General features: G+C 45.9%; 1 protein-coding gene and 1 non-coding gene across 6 annotated transcripts in view; one reads left to right on the top strand and one right to left on the bottom strand.

Annotated features, from left to right (window-relative positions):
* Fbxo34 (F-box protein 34) overlaps nt 1–3,863 on the bottom strand; it is a 71,895-nt gene extending 68,032 nt beyond the window's left edge. For 3 of the 5 annotated variants that reach the window (XM_029541554.1, XM_029541549.1, XM_029541545.1), the window contains exon 1: nt 3,706–3,863. Coding sequence is in view for 1 of the 5 variants with exons in the window: in XM_021203682.2 (XP_021059341.1) it covers nt 3,706–3,848 (143 nt within the window). In the remaining 4 variants the exon portion in view is untranslated. The remainder of the gene's footprint in view (nt 1–3,705) is intronic. The other 2 variants (XM_021203682.2, XM_029541553.1) reach the window with 2 other exon arrangements.
* Nucleotides 3,864–10,539: 6,676 nt separating this feature from the next.
* On the top strand, nt 10,540–10,646 carry LOC115064646. The gene has a single exon (XR_003844463.1). It is a non-coding gene; the product is annotated as a U6 spliceosomal RNA (small nuclear RNA).
* The last annotated feature ends 7,506 nt before the right edge of the window (nt 10,647–18,152 follow it).

The following is an 18,152-nucleotide window of genomic DNA, read 5'->3' as shown; positions in this document are numbered from 1 at the left end:
GGGGAGGGGAGGGGGAGGGGGAGAGGGAGAGGGGGAGGGGGAGAGGGAAGGGAAGAATATGCAGCAGGCATTACATCATGTGCCAGTCCCTGGCACAAAGATGCTCAGAAGTATTTACTGGCTGACAGTGCTGTACGGCACACAAGCACAGGCTTGGATTCCCAGACTTGCATGGGATTATGGTAGGAAACAGACAAGATAGGTTGTGAAGCTACGTATTTACACAGCATGCACTAGAGCTGTGGTTCTCAACCTGTATAAAAGGGTCACAGCATTAGGAAGGCGGGGAGCCACTGCTCCAAGGTCTCCTGTGAGGCAGTAACTAGAAGATGAAGTTGAAAATGAGCAAAATAAACGCTGAGGATCGTGTGTATTTTAATTATTAACACCGTCCTGGATGGTAACACAGTAGGCTCGTCTGCTTCAAAAATCCCATTTACATAAACAGAAGTGGGAAGATAAACCATACACAGGACCCACCGGCACCCATGTCCAAACGACCTGGAGTGACTGGAGCTATCCGCCCCTTCTGTCGTTGCTTCTGGGGGACTGCACACAGATTATGCACCTGCTGGATTCTGCCTGCCACACAGGGCCTGACAAGGGGGGCACTCATCACACCCTGGGCACTCCCTCCCTCCCTCCAGCTGGATTTAAACAGCTTCTAAATGAAGTCTCTCAAGGTAAGTATGCCCCACCAACAAATACTAAGACAAGAATAAAATCTGCTGGAGTTTCAATACTGTGGAAATTACTAAACTAGGTGAGTATAAACTGAATTTAGAAAATAAAATAGAAAATGCTTATAGGGTTTTGATTCTGAATGTCGGTAAGACTTCTGGCAGTGAGTGTATCCTAAGGAGTCTAGCACCACGCCCTCACTCACCGCCACGCTCACCTTGTCCAGCAGGAAGATGCCACAACACTAATGACCGCATCAGTCCCTTCATATGCTGTAATGAACGGCAAAGGTCTAAAAATAAGCTTCATCTCAAAGTTCCATAAAAGCATTTAAGAAGTAAAAGCTGCTTCCTAGACCCCAAACTGCAACGCGTGGGCGAAAAGCAACCCGCTAAAAGTAGCAGCAGATTATACAAATGTTCCTTAGAGTTATGTCTGGTTATGCAACCATACACAGTAAGCAGGCTTCTTCGTGACCACCATAATTTCTTAGTAACATCACAGCACACCAAGTCTTTTATTCCCCAGCTATTAACTCTTTTTCCACATGAAAATAAAAACTAACTCCTAAACAAGAAGAGCAGTAAGGTGCACAAGCTAAGCACAGCTATCGCCATCAACTACAGGGTTGTCAATTCCCATTTAGATTCACTTCCCAGCACAGAGATGGCTCAGCCATTAAGAGCACTGGCTGCTCTTCCAAGTCCCAAGTTCAATTCCCAGCAACCGCATGGTGGCTCACATCCATCTTAACCATCTGTACTGGGATCCAACGCCCCCTTCTGGTGTGTCTGTAGAGCAGCAGATCAGATATTTACATAACAGTTCATAACAGGAGCAATATTTACAGTTATGAGGTAGCAATGAGATGTTATGGTGGGGTGAGGAACTGTACTAAAGGGTCACAGCATCAGGAAGGGGGAGAACCACGGACACAGACCACGACAGGGGCTAGTGTTCAGCACTGACTCCTCTAGGTGTCCATTTTAGTATGATGTTCAACTGTGAGACCATCTTTCATCTTTAATAGTACGTTGATTGAAATCCATGCACGCCACCCCCACATCAGCAGTTTCACACTGGTCACTGGTGTTCAAATTTTATGGTAGGAGCCTTAATATTTTACCATACAGTCTTAAAGGGAAAAATTCTGTTCAACGGTATGCACAATGGCTACGGAATTACCAAAGTTTGATGAACACAAAAAATAAGGCTTATGAGAAAGTGTCACCTTAGGACATTCCAGTCCAATCCTGGGGATGGAGCTCAGGGCCTGGGGACCTTCCAGTCCAGTACTGGGAATGGAGCTCAGGGTCTGGGGATGGAGCTCAGAATTCATGCAGGAGACCCTGGACTTTACTCTCAGGACACACACACCCCAAAACCAGCATTAACAGATAAATTTTGCTTCATCTCATTTCCTGTGTTAATTGGCATTTCATCTGCATACTGAGGCAAAATCCAGAGTCATTAAAAGTGTTCAAGGAGCCAAGTGTGCCAGCACACACAGGTCATTCCCTCACACCAGACACACAAGCCTCGCAGCAAGTACTACAGCACTGAGAGTCACAGTGAGACCCTGTCGGAAAAACAAAGTTATTAAACCAAGTTATGTTTGTATTTTAAGAATGCAAATATTTGAAGGACAAATGAGAAGCAGAACAAATAGTTTGGGGGTGTGGGGTGTGGGGGCTAAGGAAGCAAGGGCAGCTCCTACTGGAGCTTCCTGCTGAAGCCTTAAGTCCTTCCTTTCTGAACCAGATTCTAGAAGGAAGAAAGGATGGAAGGACTATTTGCTGCAATGTTCCCAGCAGGTGAGCACACCAGCCTCTATTCAGGTCTATGATCTTTTCAAAGCCCGAGAAAAAGCAACATTCACAAAATCACCTGCTAAAATGTATCATTTCACATTTGGAAGCACTACTGACAAAATTTAAGTCACCTGACCTCAAAGGTCGTCTTCAGATGTGTTATTATATTAAGTTACAGCCCAGTCTTGGAGGGGGGGGCCTGCAAAGGCTTATTGCTGAGCTATATCACAGAAAACCAAATGTCCCTGATGAAACAGGGGAGGGGGGAGCAAGAAACACCTGGATAAATTACATCATCGGGTGATTATTATTTAAGAATGTTGGATTTATTCAAGCTCCCCTTCTTTGCAAGACAAAGTTCATTCAAGATCTGCTTGCCTTGGTCATTTGCTAACAAAAAGGCTAACAAGCAGATCACTGGCCAAAAAACAAAAAAACAAGAGATAAAGCCAACTAAATTATCAGCTCTCCAGTTGGTTCAGCCCCCGCGCACCCTTCCCCAGCAACTGCTACATCAAACCATCAAACTGAGTTTAGCTTCCTGAAGGCACAGTGAACACCCCCAATACCCCTTCCACGCCCAACCCCCAAGATCCCCCATTTCTAAACCGAACGTCCTTAAACTGTACTACCGATGCTCTCCGAAATGAAGTTTAAGCACCTGACAATTATTACATCCAAACTGTACGAAGCCTAGATCCCAAGATTTCGGTTCAAATCTGCTGGGACCGAACTTCCTTTTTCTCCCCGCGGGTCCTCCCAGCCCTTCCGCGCGCCAAGGTCGCCACTCGGGGCCTGCTGTGACATCACGGTCTATCTCGGTAGAGCCCTGACATCACCGGCACGCCGAGACTCGGCACTGTGACCTCACCACCGCAGGATCGCACGGCAGGGCCCGCCGGGGAGGGTAGAGGAGACGCGCCGCTCACCTGCACGGGGACAACCCCAGCCCCGCGCCCCGCACGCAGCCCACCCGCGGCGGCCTAGCTCGAGTCGCCGAACTCCGGGCCCAGGGAGCAGCCGGGCGCGCACGACCTCGGGGCCAGGCCGCGAGGACAGCACTCCGGAGGACGCGGCGGCGGCGACGGCACCCGGAGCGCGGCGAGCCGCGGTCCCCGCCCCCAACGCTCGGCCCCGCCGCGGGGAGCAGCGGGAGCCGCCACGGTGTCCGCCTGCCCCGCGCCCCGCAGCCCCGCGCCCTCGCCCGGCCCACCTGTGCTTCTGCCCGGCCGGGGCCTGGCCCGGGGCTGCGGCAGCCCGATGCGGCGGCGGCAGGCCTGACTCGCTCCCCGACACTGAGGCGGACCAGGAGCTCAGCGCTGGGCGGCGGAGCCCAACGCTCGCCCCGAAACCCATTTGTTTGGCTAAACCGGCGTGACATCACGCGCCGGCCCAATCGACGGTTGCCCGGGGGCGGGGCCGCGGAGCCTGCGTACGCCAGCGCCCCCTGCCGGCGGCCGCGAGCACTGTGGGGAGAGGTGGGAGCTGCCAGGACAAGCGCCTGCGAGAGCCTGGAGTGGGGAGATTGGGGAGTTTGAGTGTCACTGCACCGCAAGGACCCTAACCCTAGAGCACGGTTAGAGTGACAAGTTCATTAACACTCCCAGGTGGTCCAGAAGCCTTAATATGTTTGACCCTGTTGGATATCCAACATGGCTGGGTCCTAATCTTGGTTCTACCACTAGCGTATGGCTCTATTTCAAATTTGTAAAACAAGCTACTTAGCAAGCCCATGGCCCTGGGTTTGATCCCCGGTATCCTATATACTGGGCATGTTGCTTCATATCTGTAATTCCAGAGTTTGGGAGGTGATATCAGGTGGACCACAGGTTCATGGTCACCCTCAATGGCAAAGCAAATTTGGGATCAGCGGGGGGGGGGNGGGGGGGGGGAATCCTCTCTGTTAAGAACACTGGCTGCTCTACCAGGGGACTTCAATTCCCAGCACCCACAAGGTGGTTCAAAACTAGTCTCTAACTTCAGCCTCAAGCAATCAGATGCCTTTTTCTGCCCTCCACAAACACTGCATTCACGTAGACAAAACACTATACACATAACAATTTTTTACAAAAGAATATATTTTCCATAAAATTATGGCAGAAGTACCTACCACAAAGTACATAAACTTTAAAGTTGAACTGCTAATATACAAGAGCCTCGTAAACTTGTCAATGAAAACAACAACAACAACAACAACCAGGCTTTAAATATTCCAAGCCATTGAATCAATAAATGGCCTTTTAATAATCTTTAAAATCATTGTTTCCATTAAATTTTAACCGCATTGGACAATGTGCTGGCTAGTTTTATGTCAGCCTGACACAAGCTAAAGTTTTCTGAGAGGAGGGAGCCTCCAGCATTTTTGTAAATAGTGATTAATGGGGGAGGGCCTAGCCTATTGTGGGTGGTGCTATCCCTGAGCTGGTGTTAGTCTTGGGTTATATGAGAAAGCAGGCTGAGCAAGCCTGAGGGGCTAGCCTCTGCATCAGCTCCTGGCTCTAGGGTCTGTCTGTCTGTCATATGTGTGGGTTCCCGAAGAAACCAGAAGAAGGCGGAAGGTGTCAGATTCCCTGGCTCTGAAGTTGCTGGTCACTCTGAGCCTTTTTGGAGGTGCTACTCGGGGGTTGAGCACAAGTTAGCAAGTGAAAGGCCCTAGGTTCAAATCCTAGCATGAAAAAATGGCACAGCTAGTTTTATATAGCCCTTTAATAAAGGAGGGGCTGAAGAGATGGCTCAGCAGTTAAGAGCAGTGGCTGCTCTTCCAACGTACCCAGATTCAATTCTCAGCACTCTCGTGGTGGCTCACAATTATCTGTTACTTTAGTCCCAGGGGATCCAACACCCTCTTTGGGCACCAGACATCTGGTGCACACACATGCAGGCAAAATATCTATACACACAAAATAATTTTTTAACAGCCTCACTCAAAACAGAAAAAAAACTTGTGAAACATATGTATGATATATATGTGAAGTCTTAAAGAATCAAAATGTAGAAATAGGACCAATGAGATGCTGCAGCAGATGAAGGTGCTGACACCAAACCTAACAACCTGAGTTCAATCCCATGACCCACCTGGTGGGATGAGAGAACTGACTTCCAAAAGTTATCCTCTGCATGTGGGCCGGAGTACGTGAATACCCCCATACACACACACACACACACACACACACACACACACACACACACACATACACAAACACACATATACACAAACACATACACATACATACACATCCCATACCCCACACAACACACACATACATACACACACATATACTTGCAATTTTAAAATATAAAGATAAGCCAAGCATGGTAGTACACATTTGTAATCCCTGAATTTGGAAGGCTGAGACAAGAGGTTGCTGGCAGTTTAAAGCCACTCTGGGTTACATAGCATGTACCGGGCCTCTTGGGCTGTATCCCTTTCTCATTGCCATGATCAAAATACTCGACAAAAGCAACTTAAGAAATGAAGGGCTTATCTTGCAGGGCTGGAGAGATGGCTCAGTGGTTAAGAGCACTGGCTGCTCTCCCAGAGGACTTGAGTTTGATTCCCAGCACCCACAGAGCCCCTCACAACCTGCTGTAGTAACTACAGTTTCAGGGGCTCTGACACCTTCTGGCCTCCAAAGGCACCAGGCAGATGTGACGCACAGACATAGATGCAGGCAAAGCATTCATAAAATATATAATAAAATTAGTAAATGGAGATATTTTCATTAGAAGGTGGGGGTATGTTGCTCACAATTTGAAGCAGAGAAGGCATGAACAGGCATGAACCCGGCAGCTGGCATCCACAGCCAGGAAGCAGACAGGAAGAAGAGGGGGAGGATTCTCAGCACCTTTCCAACGGTGTCACCAGCGTTTGGGGTGAGCCTTTCTCACCTTGTTGAGGCCGAATCTTCAGTTGTTTCAGTCGCTCAGCAGCACAAGACTTTGTACGTATGTGTGTGTGTGTGTGTCTGTGTGTGTGTCTGTGTGTGTCTGTATGTATGTATGTGTGTCTGTGTGTGTGTGTGTGTCTGTGTGTCTGTGTGTCTGTGTGTGTCTGTATGTATGTATGTGTGTCTGTGTGTGTGTGTGTGTGTCTGTGTGTCTGTGTGTCTGTGTGTGTCTGTATGTATGTATGTGTGTCTGTGTGTATGTGTGTGTATATGTGTGTGTGTGTGTACGTGTGTGTGTACGTATGTGTGTGTGTGTGTGTGTGTGTGTGTGTGTAGGCTCCAGGGAAGGAACTCAGGTCATAAGACTTCTGCAGCAAGAGCTTTTACCCACTTAGCCATCTCCCTAGCTGCAGTATCAAATTCTTAAAAGAAAAACAAAGCCCTCGTTTTTTAAACCACAGATACGGCACTAGAGCCCAGGAAACCAGAAAGAACTTTTGATAACAACATGCTATCGATGTGTAAGCCATTGTTGTCTCAGTACAACAGTAACTCATGCTATTCTTCAAAGTGTCAATCCTTTAACACAGAAACTCCCAGAGACAGCACAGAAAGGTGGGGCGGTGCATGCCCATAAAATAATTGTATTTGTGAGACTGAGGCAGGAGGACTGCCGTGAGTTCCAGGTCATCCTGAACTAGTCAGTGAAACTCCCAAAAACCACACCAAATCAAGCGGCTAGATGTAAATGTCTGTACTATGTAAACATACAGGCAATACAGGTTGGATCTTAACAAATGGCAAGGCTAAGGCATGTGTGCCTGTGCTGGCATTCAGAAAACAAAGGCTCAATTGCCGAAAGTTCCAGGCCAGCCTGGTCTACATAGGAAGACAGGTTTTAAGTGTGAATAGAGATGGTTCAAAAAGAAACCGGCTTCATTGATTTCTGCTGTGCACTTAAACTTAGCTAGGTAAGCAATTTTGTCCATTAATATATTTAAGGACAGGGTCTCACGTACCCCTGGCTGGCCTTGAACTCACCAGGGACTGAGCACAATGCCACACACCTGTAACCACAGGACTCTAGCCCGAAGCAAATGGATCTTGCACTCCAGGTCATTCTGACCTGCAGTGAGAGACCTGTCTCACCAAACACACCGACAGGGAGGTAGAGGCAGGGGGATTGTTCATTGAAGGTCACAGTCTCAAAATAAAACCAAAAAGTATGAGAACAGCAAGACTGAAGACCGCTGCTTAAGCCTAGGATTCTGGTTAAAAGTCAAACGTGGGGCTGGAGAGATGGCTCAGCTGGTAAGGGCACCGACTGCTTATCCAGAGGTCCTGAGTTCAAATCCCAGCAACCACACAGTGGCTCACAACCGTCTGTAATGGGGATCCCATGCCCTCTCTTGGTGTGTCTGAAGTCAGAGACAGTATACTCACATACATGAAATGAATAAATCTTAAAAAAATAATAAAATAAAATTTTAAAAAGTCAAACATGAAGAAACAGAATTGGAAAGCGCTGTACCTTGTTATCAGGATCCACCCTGATGCGGATTTTGAGGATAGGAAACGTCTCTGTTCTACTTCTTGCACGAAATTCTGTAGCTGAAGGAGGCATGGAGACACAGCTAAAGCCTCGAGTCAAGACCGAGTCTCCTGAAAGTATGTTCTTTCATAAAACTATAGCGTTCACAACACGAATTCCACTCACGTGGCTGTATCATTTTCTGTAGCCTGATGGGGAACTGAGTTTTACTCACTATCATGTAGCTAACGTCAGGCTCCGATGCTTGGGAGCTACTTGGTAAGCAAAGCTTGAGGGGGGTGCTTATAAAGATTCTTTTCTTCTGTAGGATTAACAGTGAGATTGTTCTAAGAGGTATTTAGCCCCTGCAGTCACAAGAGGCAGGCGTATTTGAGAAATAAACCGGAAGATGAGAGACATCTCTTAGATCCCAAGGATCCACCCGAGACATCCCAGATGGCCTCAGCCAGTGAAATCAGATGGGAGAAGACCGTGAAGACTTCGACCCTGAGGTCTGAAGTCGATCGAGTAGAGACCCAGAAGTGGGACTTCTTACAGCAAAAGCCTTCGGAGTTGTAACCAGAAAACCAGGATAACAGCACTGCCTCAAGAATTAGAAAAAAAAATCATAAAAGGAGAATACAACCTTGTGTATCCTGATGATTATTAGAGTACACAAAGAATTAAAGCTACCTTCGTTCCAAGGACAAAAAAAAAAAAAAAAAAAAATCAGGTTTAAGGTAGCAATTCATGTAAATAATCACCACCACCATCATCATCATCACCATTACCATCACAGTAATCATCATCACTGTCATCACCATCATCACCACCACCACCATCATCACCACCACATCATCATCTCCATTGGTGTCCCCAAGCTCTGTGCTTCTTCAGTCTGCTCTCAGAAGTGTGACCTATCCTTGCCAGACAAACCCCTCCTGTCTTAGCTAAAGTGTCTCCCCTCAGAAATCCCCCCCTAACTCTCAATTCCAGCCATTTAGCCTGGCCATTTCCTTTATAATACACATCCCCAGATCATAACAGGTGCCCCATACATAGTTGTTAAATTCATTAAACTATTCATACTTTTTTCTCATTAAAAATAGTTGACTCTAGGACATCAGTACTAATCCCCAACAGATGGCTGACAGAAGTCAGAAGAAACGAGAAGTCTTGGCCGTTAGACAGAAGACAGCCCGAGGAAAGGCAGATCCTGAGTTACTGCAAAGACACAGGGATGGCAGGGACACCAGAATCTCCTAGAGGTGTCAGAGCACCCTAAAGTAAGGGTTTGTTTTGACATGAGCTATACCACATTAAATATCCTCCATCAACTGGTCACAAAACCATGTGTTCTAGTCACCAAGCACTTAGACTGACTAGCATTGGTTGGGAAACCCTAGGGAATTGATCGGTGCCAGCCTTCCTGGGCTCCAGGGACAGTGGATCTGCAACCACCAGTAAATAATGATTGACCTAAGTCAACGACTCTCCTTCCACAGGAAGACCGATTTCACTTCCAGAAGACATTGGACCATTTCTAGAGACTGAGACCTGGGGGGAGACACTGCAGCTATTCAACAAATGTTCCACATTCAGCACTACACAACACAGTCCCTGTCACACACAGCTGAACCACCCAAAGTGCCAGGAATCCCAAGCTTGAGAAACCCTGCTTTGAGCTAAACAGTGCTGGTCAAACTCCCTGTGAATGACTCCCTCCAGGGAGAGAGACTCAAATCTCGGCAGTAAAGTACAAAGAGAAGCTTGCTGAGGCATTGTTGGAAAGAGGGTTTGGTTTGGTTTTGTTCAGACAGATCTTGTAGTGTAGCCCAGGCTAGCCTGGTATTGTGATATAGCCCAGTCTATCCACAAATTCCCAGCAACCCTTCTGGCTCGGCATCCTAACAGGTGCATAGCTCCATGCTGAGGCAAAAGGACTTTTATCACCATAAAGAAGACTGATAAAATGCATTACACACTTTCCTGCTTGGGGAAAGAGGGGGAGGGGAGTAAGAAAGGGGGGAGAGAGGGAAGAGGAGGGGGAGAGAGGGAAGAGGAGGGGGAGAGGGATAGGACATAAGACATAGACATAGGTTCCAGTCCAGCTGTGAGATGCATGTCAGAGGTGGTCGTGTCTGGCACAGCATTTGTCAGGAATCCTGGGACCTCAGCGTAGTTAACAGAAGAAACATAACGAGGATGGCAAAGCAGAAAAACAGAGGTCACCTGCATCCTTCATGGGAATCCCTGAAGCTCTAATTAACCAGCCTTGAGAGTTCTTGTCCAATGAGGTAACACATCCTACTACTAATGGCTTTATGACTGAAACATCCTAATGTATACAGTGTATATTTTTATTTTGTTTAATATGTTGAATAGGAAATAAAATAGGGGGAGAAAGACTCTGACCTATTCTTTTGAGAACAAGTTTGGTGGTTGCCTAATAACAGAATAATTTTTTATTTTCAGTGCTCCCAGAACATTACTGAATTAATTATAACAGGGGCTAAGAAAAAAAAACAGTGCGGAGGAGAACTTTTTCTATTAATGCATAAGGCGGTGTTCTCTAAATAAACCATCAGGGTCCAGTGTGCTATTTTGAAATCTTTTAAAAAATGATGGTGTGCTATCTTTGGCAGCACATATACTAAAATTGGAACGATACAGAGAAGATTAGCATGGCCCCTGTGCAAGGATGCCACGCAAATTCGTGAAGCGTTCCATATTTTTATACAATTTGCAAAACACAAGAAAACCAAGAAAAAGGAAGACCAACGTGTGGATACTTCATTCCTCTTTAGGATAGGGTACAAAATACCCATGAAAGGAGTTACAGAGTCAAAGTTTGGAGCTAAGATGAAAGGATGGACTATCCAGAGACTACCCCACCCGGGAATCCATCCCATCATCAGCCACCAAACCCAGACACTATTGCACATGCCAGCAAGATTTGGCTGAAGGGACCCTGACATAGCTATCTCATGTGAGGCTATGCCAGTGCCTGGCAAACACAGTCAGCTATTGGATGGAACATAGGGCCCCCGATGGAGGAGCTAGAGAAAGTACCCAAGGAGCTGAAGGGGTCTGCAACCCTATAGGTGGAACAACAATATGAACTAACCAGTACCCCCAGAGCTCCTGTCTCTAACTGCATGTGTAGTAGAAGATGGCCTAGTCAGCCATCATTGGGAAGAGAGGCCCCTTGGTCTTGCAAACTATATATGCCCCAGTACAGGGGAATGCCAGGGCCAAGAAGTGGGAGTGGGTGGGTAGGGGAGCAGGGGCAGGAGGAGGGTATAGGGAACTTTCGGGATAGCATTTGAAATGTAAATAAAGAAAATATCTAATTTTTAAAAAATCAGAATGGAGGAAGCCTCTGAACTTGTAATCCAGTCCCAAGTCAGTGGTTTTCTTTATAATAGTTAATGTGGTGAAGACATTTATTCACATCAATAAAACCCTAATTGAGACACAGTGGGGAAAAAAAAAAAAAAAAAAGATGATGGCATTCCCCTAATGTTTGCAGCTTCCCGGGAGGAGCCTTCGGCCTTAGCAGGAGACCAGCCTGCCAGCCCTCACTCCTAGTAAGTTCTTGCACACCTAATTAGCAGGCACCTGCCCCAGCAAGGAGAGGCTGTCTGGCTAAAGTAAACTAGTTGTGTAGCTTGCTAAGATAGTCCAGGGAATGGATTTTACTCAGAATTGAGTTCTTTGAAAACACCAGCAACTTCTGGTGCAGTTTCCGAGTTTGCTGACATTTTCTTAGCAGCCATAATGATGCTTTTAATGCCAAGCTTTGCTTGAAAACACTAACAACACTTTTCAAAAGGCTCACACTCTCTCACACATGCGCTCTCACGCACACGACTACACACACGCACACACACACATACATACACTGAGTAAATATGACAAAAGTTAAGATGAATTTGTGACAGAGACCTATGCCAAAGGCAGTGCTCAGTGTAAAGAAGCCTTTCTCTCACCATGTTGAATACTGTAAGATGGGAAGCCAGCCTAGATCAGCACAGCAGGCGATCTAGTCAGGTTTCAGGCTGTTCTTTACTTACCTTGTTGGGGGGTGGGGGAGGGGAGCAGGACAGGAGAGGAGAAGTGGATTGCAGAGACATTGTCCTTGACCAGCTGACTGGGAGCTCTAGGAGACACCCACATCAGTGACTGAAGAACAAGGAAGAATTGCTCTCCAGAAGGCAGGGACCTGTGGGTAAAGAGGGTTTGGAGGTGGGGTCTGAGCCAAGCTTCAATTTGATGTACACAGCACTTACCTGTATCCTGGTGTGGATGTCCCCACCCAGGTCAGTTTCAAGCTCAGATGCGGGGAGTTGGGAAGCGATGTTCAGAATTGCCTCTCAGCAGCTCCTCAGTGCTAGCTCCCGGGCACCAGAACTTTTTGATGGGGAAAGCTCCAACAAAGAGTTAGTAAGTAACAATTCTGTCCTTGGGCTTTGCTGCCTCTCTGTAACATCAGATCCCTGACCAGGATAAGGGAAGGACCACTCGGACCAGTGGCCTCCAGTTCAGGTGGCAAGTGGAGTGAGCAGATTCTCTAGAAGGCTGGCACTAGGATGGAGTCAGCAGAAGTGAAGGGTCCTTTACCAGGGGACCCCAACTCTATCGGGGAGCATATTCCACATAGCTCTGCCGGACATAGACAGTCCTTCCTTGGTGATACAGTCTGTAAGACGGTTGGTTCCTTAGTGATTAGTCTTGGACCTCTGTCCAGTTTGAAAGCTAGGAACTTAGAGGTGTTTCCCAAACACCTCATTTATGCACACATTTTCTCTTCACAAGCTATCAAGGTTTCTCTGGCCTAAATAACTCTTAACCAATTGCTACAAGTCTTCCTTTTGTAAAGAAGAAACTAGCTTTGATGATATCTCACCAATCCCTTCCAGTCTCTTTGGGAAGAATTTCGGTTGGGCTTTGGAGTTCAACGCTTCAAAGCTCTCAGGGCAAGTCTTTATATTTGCTTAGGAAAGAGTCTGCACTGTATTTATTAACTAAGTTGCCTCTGGGTTTGTTTGTTTGTTTGTGAAAATTCATTTCTTTTCCTTGAAGTTATTCTGAAAGAACATTTTGCCAGCGCTTTGGTGTCTCCCTTCCTGGGCGCTCTGAACCCTGCTTTGTCCCCCCCCTCCCCCCCCTTTACTTTACTTTACTTTACTTCCTTTACTCTGACCACTGTCAGAGTTCTTTGGGCCTAGTCTGCAGGGGAGTAAAGACCATCTACTTTTAAAGTGCCATCCTGTGGGCAAGAACATCCAAGAGAAATAACCAGAGCGGGTCCTGGTGATGGTAGGAAAAGTTCCCAACTCTGGAATAGAAGACCTGAGTCCGAGGAAATGCCTGGTGCCGTTTTTCCTCTCGCGTTTGCTCAGTCCGGCCCTCCGGCTGGAGTCGATTTCATCTCTGAGCTGAGGACACCTTTTCTCTTTTTTCTCCGTTTCAACCACACCATTCCACAGCCGCGGTGCCTCTCCGGGTCAGCTCCGCCAGGACTTCCAGAACACTTCTTTCTATAGACCTGCCTTTCTTCCTACACTTTGCCCACAGTGATCAAAGTGTCTAGCTGTCTGTGACGCTGCTATCTCTGAGGCTGGGGGTGGGTTCCATTCTACAAGGAGAGGAGACCCCCTTCCTTGGCCTCCATTTCCTCCAGCTTTAACACCATCTTCCTTCTTCATGACCTTAATGTTTGAGGCTTTCTCTCCAGCCCCTTGTAGCGGAAGGGTAATGGTGGGCACGGCCCTTGAACCTCCCCTCTCTCTCTTTTCCCCTTGTTTGTCCTCCATTCCTACTCTGTCTTACAGTTCTTGCTTGTCAGTTTATTTCATGTCCGATGATTGCTGTGGTTTCTACTCCCTCTCTAATTGCTGGAGGGGCTCAGAACCCCGACAATCTGTCTCTTTGTTGTCTTCTTTTGGGGACATAGATGTAAGGGGCTGAAGTCGTGGGAGGAAGGCGGATGATACATCCATAAAGAAGAAAATGCCAAGCTAAAAACAATGATTTTGGGAACAGTTACTGTTTGGAAATTTCTACTATGGTCACCAACTTTTACTGCTTTCTTCCCTTGCATCTGTTAACACTATATATACACTTAGGTTTGGGTTTTTTTGTTGTTGTTTTTTTGTTTTTTCTTCAAAACCCTCTGCAGGGGCTGGTGAGATGACTCAGCGGGTAAGATCACTAACTGCTCTTCCGAAGGTCCTGAGTTCAAATCCCAGCAACCACATGATGGCTTACAACCACAGTAATGAGATCTGACACCCTTCTGGTGTAACATTGTACTTGTCTATAATAATAAATCTTTGGGCTGGAGCAAGCAGGGACTGAGCGAGCAGGGCCGACCAGAGTGAGCAGAGGTCCTAAATCCAATTCCCAAAAGCAACATGAAGGCTCACAACCATCTGTACAGTTACAGTGTACTCATATACATAAAATAAATAAACAAATAAATAAATAAATAAAAATCTTTTTTAAAAAATCTGCACAGTAAGTCAGTTTAGCAATCAATTTTTTTCACTCTCCATTCAGGCATCCAATTCCAAATTTCTCACATTGTGTGGGTTTCTTCCAATCTTTATATAACTGAATCCAATTTCTCATTTTTGGCCAATTTAACCCATGTGCTTGCCTTCTTTTTTAAAAAAAAGTCACTTAAAACATGTTCCATATGTCCCTAGTATTTCTCGACTTTTTCAGTGGGATATGTTCATTCAATCTTTCACTCCATTCTTCAGCTTCTTGCAAACACAGCTTTATGCTTTTTTGAAAATCAGAATTTTCATCCAAAATTCTGTTTGGCACTCCTGAAAACATTTGCATTTCTGCCACGCATTTTGAATTCTGTTTTGGTGGCAGCCTCATTTTGTTTGTCACACCTTCTAAGGACTGAATCGTTCTTGTGCTGTCTGTCACATCTCAGTTTGTTTGAATGCTGTGTCCTTCTTTTCCCGAGTTCATGGTTTTAAATGGAAGGAAGAGTCAGCAAAGCCCAGGTCTTTATCAAATGGCATTTCCCTTAAAATTGACGGACATTTCCTAGTCCTTTTCCTTCTCCCCTGAAGGGGACCTGAGTTTTCCCATGTAGACTATTATTGGAACACCTGATGAGATCCAACGGCAGCTCAGGAATCGGCGCTGATATTTACTGATGATATCTTTGATCTAGATTATTATATTGTGTAAGATCTTATTAATGATTTATTTACTTACTTGGCTTTGATCCCCCACCTCATCTCTCTTTAAACAGGGCCTCCCTTTGTAGACCAGGCTGTTCTGGAACACATACAACCTTTGAACTTACAACACTACCAAGTTCTGAGACAGGTCTGGGCCACCTTGCCAGGGTGGTTTAATATTATTTTGTTGTTGCTTTTTCAAATTTTCTATATTATCCTTACAACTTTTCTTGTAAGCTTTAGATTTTTTTTTAAGTTAAACAATATTTTTGAGGAAGTTCTTAGATTCCCAACACAGTTAAATGGGGAGTGCAGAGCGGTCCCATCCACGCACAGCACCTTCCACCGTTTGTCACACCCACCGCGGTGCATCTGTTACAGGGATGATCCTACATTTGTACATTGCTGTTGCTGAAAGTTCATCATTTATATCAGTGCTACCACTTGGTGTCAAACATGCTCCACGTTTGGCCCAGGGTATAATGATATGCATGCATCATTGCACTATTGCATGGGATAGCTTCACTACCCCAAAGCCCCCTGTGGTGGTTTGAACATGCTTGGCCCAGGGAGTGGCACTATTAGGAGGTGTGCCCTTGTTGGAGGAGGTGTGTCACTGTGGAGTGGGCTTTGAGACCCTCCCTCTAGATTCCTGGAAGTCAGTCTTCTAGCCTAGAGAACAAGACATAGAACTCTCAGCTTCTCCTACACCATGCCCGCCTGGAAGCTACCATGCTCCCACCTTGATGCTAATGAACTGAATCTCTGAACCTGTCAGCCAGCCCCAATTAAAAGCTGTCCTTGAGCCGGGCGTGGTGGCACACGCCTTTAATCCCAGCACTCTGGAGGCAGAGGCAGGCGGATTTCTGAGTTCGAGGCCAGCCTGGTCTACAAAGTGAGTTCCAGGACAGCCAGGGCTACACAGAGAAACCCTGTCTCGAAAAACCTAAAAAAAAAAAAAAGCTGTCCTTGGTCATGGTGTCTGTTCACAGCCGTGGAAACCCTCACTCAGAGCCCTCTATGCTTGGTCTGTCCATCATTCCCTATCATGTCCCCAATGATCAATACATTCTATTGTTTCCACACTTTTGCCTTTTTCAGAATGTGATCTGGTATGTAGCTATTTCTTATTATATTGTCATTTCTTGATATTAATTAATTATATAAATTAATTATAGTCTTTATTATTATTATTTAAAAAGAAATCTTATTGCTTAAGCATAAGTTATTTTTTTTTCAGTACTAGGAATTGAACCTGGGTTTTATTAGTATGGTGGCATCAGTCACAAACCCCAGTAGACTTAAAGTGCTTAGGAAAACATTGGCTAGAAGCTCCTTCCCTCCTGTAATTAACTTACTCTCCAGCCCTGGAAACCTTACACTGTCCATAAAAGTAAAAATAAAATGCCCCTTGTGTTGGTCAAGGTTCTCAGAACTGATGAGTGTATATTTTAAAGGGAGACTTATTGGCGTTCTTACAGGTTATCATCCACCTTGTCCAACAGTGGCTGTCCACCAGCAGAAAATCCAAGCATCCAGTACTTGTTCAGCCCACAGAACTGGATGTCTCCACCGGTCTTCAGGCTCTAATGCCAGTGAAGGAATGAAGTTGTCAGCAAGAGCAAGGGCAAGCAGGCAAACAGCAAAAAGCTTCCGTCTTCCATGACCTTTGTACAGGCTGCCACCGTAAGGTGTGGCCCAGATTTAGGGTGGATCATTTCACCTCAGAAGATCTGGATTTAAGGTAAGTCTTCCTACTTCAAATTATTTAATTAAGAAAAAACCTTCACACCGGGCATGGTGGCGCACACCTTTAATCCCAGCACTCAGGAGGCAGAGACAGGCGGATTTCTGAGTTCAAGGCCAGCCTGGTCTACAGAGCGAGTTCCAGGACAGCCAGGGCTATACAGAGAAACCCTGTCTCTGGGAGAAAAAAAAAAAGACCTGGGAGAAAGAAAAACCCCTCACGGTTGTATTAGCTACTTGGGTTTTGATTTTTAGTTCATTCCAGATATAGTAAAATTGACAACCAAGAATAGTCATCACAAACTCACCTCTTGTCAAGCTGATGCATGATCATATCTCCTTATGTCATGCTTAATTTCCAAGAGAAAATGATAACCAGGTCATAGTTATACCTGACCTGATATAGCTACCCCAGGTACAACCACAAATGCATTGTATATTTTAGAATAAGTGGCCATGTCCCTTGAGGGACTTTTTTTAGTATCTCAAAACTCAAATATGATAACCACTAATATTTTTCAACTAACATTACATTACCTGATAAAGAAATCGAGAATAGAAAACACAAATATCTACTCAAGCACATTCTTAGCAAAGTATGACAGAAACACTCATGTCAGTTATGTGATCTTCATTTCTGCAACTGGTCATGTGGTCTTAGTATTTATGATTACCTTCCTCTGCTACCCATTCTATGTTTCCTCTATTGTGGAGAAGCAATCCAGTTCCCCCTTGTAAATCTAGATCAATCCCTTTTCTAATGCTGTTATTACTTCTTAGCCTGTTGGACTAACAACTCAAAGTGGCCAGGGAGAAGTCTGAGCTTCCAGGTCAATGGCATGTTTTATGGTCTCCTAACAGGAGCTCTCCCCCCTCTGGANCCAAAACTTCTGGGCCAGCAGAACTTAAGGTCGTGGAAGCATGGATCAGGAAGCAAAAAGTTACCTAGTGGTTCACTAGGAGTGACAGTGAGTGGAAGCGTTGCCTTTTCCACCCCCTTGATTCCTAGACTAGTGGATTCTGGCCCTGGAAAAAACCATACCATCTGTTAGATGCTGATTCCAAGCACATGCTGCTGCCTTCTGGAGAGTCCCGCTCCAGTCATCAGACCCCTGCCACCTAGCTAACACTGTCACCGTGTCTTCACCAATCACCACAGCTGCGTCAGGATGGTGGAAAAACTGATAATAACCAGTGGATACACACACTGTCACACTCAGGCTGTGCAGTGAGCTCCATGGTCAGAAGCAATGCTGTGTGGAATACCATGACAGTGGATAAGGCA

The sequence above is a fragment of the Mus pahari genome, chromosome 8, assembly GCF_900095145.1.
Source record: "Mus pahari chromosome 8, PAHARI_EIJ_v1.1, whole genome shotgun sequence".
Taxonomy (NCBI): domain Eukaryota; kingdom Metazoa; phylum Chordata; class Mammalia; order Rodentia; family Muridae; genus Mus; species Mus pahari.
This window is presented reverse-complemented; position numbering and strand designations above follow the sequence as displayed.